Source organism: Phodopus roborovskii, unplaced genomic scaffold (genome assembly GCF_943737965.1).
Source record: "Phodopus roborovskii unplaced genomic scaffold, PHOROB, whole genome shotgun sequence".
Classification (NCBI taxonomy): domain Eukaryota; kingdom Metazoa; phylum Chordata; class Mammalia; order Rodentia; family Cricetidae; genus Phodopus; species Phodopus roborovskii.
Genome location: NW_026125865.1, coordinates 153,152 through 157,634, shown reverse-complemented (window position 1 = coordinate 157,634; position 4,483 = coordinate 153,152). Strand labels below are relative to the sequence as shown.

Here is a 4,483-nt window from a genome sequence, read left to right as displayed (position 1 = left end):
GGGGTAGATACTGGGGCACACCAGTCATAACCCTAGTTCTGGGGCTTGGTAGTTTCAGGAGCAACTTTGAACTTCTAACCTGTGTTAAGACTATGAATGACTTTAGGACTTTTACTAAAGTTGAACTAAATTCATTTAGCATTATGACATGACCACAAATCTATGGGGACCAGGGAGCTGAATGTGATGGCTCACATAGGCTCATATATTTGAATATTTGGTTCCCAATTGGTGGAACTGCTTAGGAAGGATTAGGAGGTGTGGCCTTGTTGAAGGAAGTGTTTCTATGGGGAAAGGTGTCTTAGTTTGAGTTTTTTAATTGTTGTGAAGAGGCATCATGGCTATGGCAAGTCTTATTTTCTTAAAAAAGCATTTAACTGATGTAGCTTGCTTATAGTTTCAGAGGTTCAGAACAATATCATCATGGCAGGGAGCATGGCAGTATACAGGCAGATATACTGCTGGAGCTGAGAGTGCTATATCTTGCAGACAACAGGAAGTTGACTGTCAAACTGAGGAAAGCTTGAGCAAAAGAGACATCAAAGCCTACCCCCACAGTGACACACTTCCTCCAACAAAGACACACCTCATGATAGCTCCCATTGGAGGCCATTTTCTTTCAAACTAACATATTCCATTCCCTAGCCCCCAAAGGCTTATAGCCATATCATATTGAAAAAAAAAAATTCATTCTAACTTCAAAAGTCCCCATAGTATATAACAGTCTCAAAATTATTTAAACGTCCAAAGTCTCTTCTGAGATGTTTGGCCATCTCTTAACTGTAACCTGCACTATAGAAAAATTCAGTCCCAAAGATTTTTTGTGTTCTAATTTGGTAATTCCTGTCTTTCTTTAGGGTAAATTCAGTTTGTCTCTCTACTAGGAGGAAATGTTACCTATGTTCAATATATCAAGGAGAGAAAAACCTCCCTTTGTCTAGGGCATATCTGTACATTATCTAAGATATGAAATGGATAAAAAAAAAAACACCACGGCCAAAGTTTGCTTTTGAAACAAAGCCACTCAGTAGATTACTAACTTGTAAATCTCAGAGCTTAATTATATTCAACAGATTTAAATTTTGTCTAGTGGATCTTTCCAATACCTTAAGGTTGTGTCTAATATTTACTGTTCAGATTTCAGGGGAGATATTTGTATGGTCTGCAAACAGATGGCTTTGAGTTATACTAAGATGGTTTTAAAATGTTGTATAGCTGGAAACATTATTTCAACAAATTCATTCTAAAACACCGCAGGATTATAGAGCAAATATCTTCTTTTTCACTAAAAATGGTTTCAATATCTCTGCCGATGATGCAGTTGCAGAATTAAGGTATGTGAAGTCATTTAGAGGACAAAGATAAAATCAGGATGTAATTTCCGATAAAAAAAATCATCATTCAGAATTTTAGACGAGTAACGCTATTTGCGTTCAATGAACATAATCAGAGAGGTTCATGCGAAAAAGTACGGATTGTACCATCTGTCTATGAGGCTAGCGCAAGAACAGGAAGTTTTGGAGGAAAGTGCAATGTGTAGTCCTCCAAGGTAGGGGGCGCAGTTATCCAACTGAATTGATAGTGCGGCAGAGTGGCCCATCTTGGCCACCATTTTGATGTTGAGGCTAAGCGACACTGTTCGCTGTTCAGCCGCAGTCTGGCTTGAGGTGTTTCGCCTCTAGGTCTGACGAGGAAGTACGTGTTTTTCACCCTTCAGACGAAGCCATGGGAACTGTGAGCAGTCTAATGCGGTTGAGAAGAAATCCTCCCGCAGAAGCAGAACCAGAAGCCCAAGCAGAAGCACCTCCTGCTGCTAGAAATGAAGAGGCAGTGGAAGCCGGACCGGCCTTTGTCCACCAAGAAGAGCAGGCAGAGGAAGAGGCCGGACCTTCCACTGGTCGGAGAGGCCGTAAGCGGACGGCAAGCCCAGGAGGACCCTCGGCGAAAGTACCCTGTAAGAAGACGCCCACATCCACATATGGGTTGCCTTTCCGGAGGAGAGGGGAGAGTGATGTAAAGATCTGTGCATTTCAGGAGGAGTGGTGCCTGCACAAGTTCTACCTGTGCCGTTCAGGGTACTTTGCTAGTATGTTCAGTGGTGCCTGGCAAGAGTCAAACATGAGTACAATAGAGATGGAGATGCCTGATGAAAATATTGACCGTGAGTCTTTCTACGAGGCTTTGGTCTACTTGTATAGTAATAATATGGCAATTCCTTCCCACCGAATCATTGCTGTCTTGGCCACAGCCAGTATGCTGCAATTGGATGAGATAATTAGTCAGTGTGAGGAGATGATGAAGGCCTCAGTCACTGTTGAGACTGTGTGCAGCTACTATTACTCTGCTGAGAATTACGGGCTCCCGTATATCAAATCCATTTGTCGCCAGTGGCTCTTAGACAACCTGATGATCCTGCAAACTAATGCATTACTGCCAGAAATCAGTGTACATCTCATGAAAGAGATCATTGCCTCATCAGATCTCTTGGTGATTGAAGGAGAGATAGATATATACACTGTACTGAAAAAGTGGATGTTTCTACGCCTAGAACCCACATGGACAGGATCCCCAGGAGAACTATTAGCTGCAGCCGACTTGTGCTTTGCCAGTTGCAAAAGCAATTCAAATGGTGCACCTTTTCTGGAAACTGACCAAGGGAGAGCCTTTGTACCAGTGTTACAGCAACTAAGACTCCCCTATATCATCTGTGACCTGCCTTCAGCACAAATTATTGACCAGGATGCAGTGATCCCTGCATCATGGTTGAGTCCAGTATATAAAGAGCAATGGCTAACACTTCTTCGAGCAGAGCAGTCCAGGGAACTGGGGCCAATGGATATCCACGTATCTGATGTCCGTGGAAGCAGTATGCGGTGTGGAGGCCAAATTCAAATGGATGAGGAACACAGCTGGACCTGGCCTGGCTTTAACTTTGGCTGGGACTTGGTAGTTTGCTATATAAACAGGCGCATTATATTCCGTCGCAGTGCTTCGAACCCATCCTGTGGCTTCGGTGTCAGCTTACTATGGCAGAGAAAGGTTGCATTCCGTGTGCGTGTGACCTCTTTGGATCAGAAAGGAAAAGCGGTTTTCAGGAAGGACACAAACTATCATGTTCTCTGCCTGAGAAAGGATCAAGAGCTAGAGGTGCTCAACCTAGAAAACGAAGAGATAACTTTCCCCATGTATGTGGCATGTAACTTCCTGTACCTTCCTGGAGAGAGTGGCCTTGGCCAATGTGGAGAATCAAGCAGAGCTCCAAGGTCAGAAGCTCTTCCATGAGGTCAAGGGCTGGCAACATCCTCCAGCTTCCATCTACCTGTGTGAAACTAACTAGACTTGACAAACCGTTGACCCACTTCATAAGCATTTCTGTGGAAGGAAAGCACATAAAGTTTGAGGCTATCTGTATGAGAAGCTCCTCCAAACTACCGATACCTGACTGTACAGTTACTGTGGCAACTTCTCCTGGATTACCATCTATCAAGATCTACATAATTTCTGAGAACACTGGAAAAAATGGTAGAAGGAAACTGTGAGCCTACCTAAATTACTGCTTGATGAAAGATTTTCAAAATGCATTTCTTGTCTTTTTATTAAGTTAATGTTTAAAGCATTATTTTCATTTCTCTGTCAGTTATATTTAGAACTGCCCTATCCTACTCCTAGTTCCATTCTCTTATTCCTCCATACCTTTTTTCCTCATTCTGAGTATAGCACTTAGTTTTCCTGTTTTCTGTGTGAAAAACAAGGAAATGTTATTTTTATGTTTGGTGTTCTTTAAACTAAGAATATAGTTATACTTTACTTGCATTTTCCCCCAAAAAGATTTCAAAATCTATAGCACTCTATTTTGGGGGTGTAATGCATGGAAGCAGCTTCATTACATAGTTAATTAAATTACTAAAGTTTAAATATTTTCAAGTATGCATGTACCATTGAGCTTCAGAAATGTTTGCTGTTAAAGTTGTATTTGAATTTCAGGGTATAACAAGTTATAGGGGGGTTTGATAGTGAGAGTGTAAATTTAAATTCAATATCAAGCCCTGACAAAATATTGTATTTGAAAAATGCACTCATTTTAAAGAGCAAGAATAGTAACATAATCTTTAGAATAGAAAGGCGAAGGATATAATGAGAACTGCTTTGTGTTCTGAAGTAGGATAAAAGGCTGTTTAATATTCTTTTTAAAATAAGTTTTTTTTAAAAACTAGAAACTATTTTACATACTAATTCTATTTCCCACTCCCTCAAGTCCTCCCATGCCCCCCACCAACCCACATCCCACCCCCATCCACTCCCTAGGGGGAGTTATCAAAGTGTATCACATCATTTGGGGCAGGACAGCATCCCCTCCCCCAGTATCTAGGCCAGAGTCACCTTAGACTGCCCAGCCCCCCTCCCGAACTGACACCCACATTCATGGGCACCCGGTTCAGTTCACAGCTAAGCAATGAGCCAAACTGGAATCCAGTTGTAGAGA

The 4,483-nt window shown here is 41.8% G+C and overlaps 1 protein-coding gene across 1 annotated transcript; it reads left to right on the top strand.

Annotated features, from left to right (window-relative positions):
- The first annotated feature begins 1,436 nt into the window (after window positions 1-1,436).
- LOC127217856 (germ cell-less protein-like 1) lies at window positions 1,437-3,282 on the top strand. The gene is made up of 2 exons (XM_051178863.1): window positions 1,437-1,549; window positions 1,683-3,282. Exons 1-2 carry the CDS (start codon window positions 1,437-1,439, stop codon window positions 3,280-3,282), a joined length of 1,713 nt encoding a protein of 570 aa, XP_051034820.1.
- The last annotated feature ends 1,201 nt before the right edge of the window (window positions 3,283-4,483 follow it).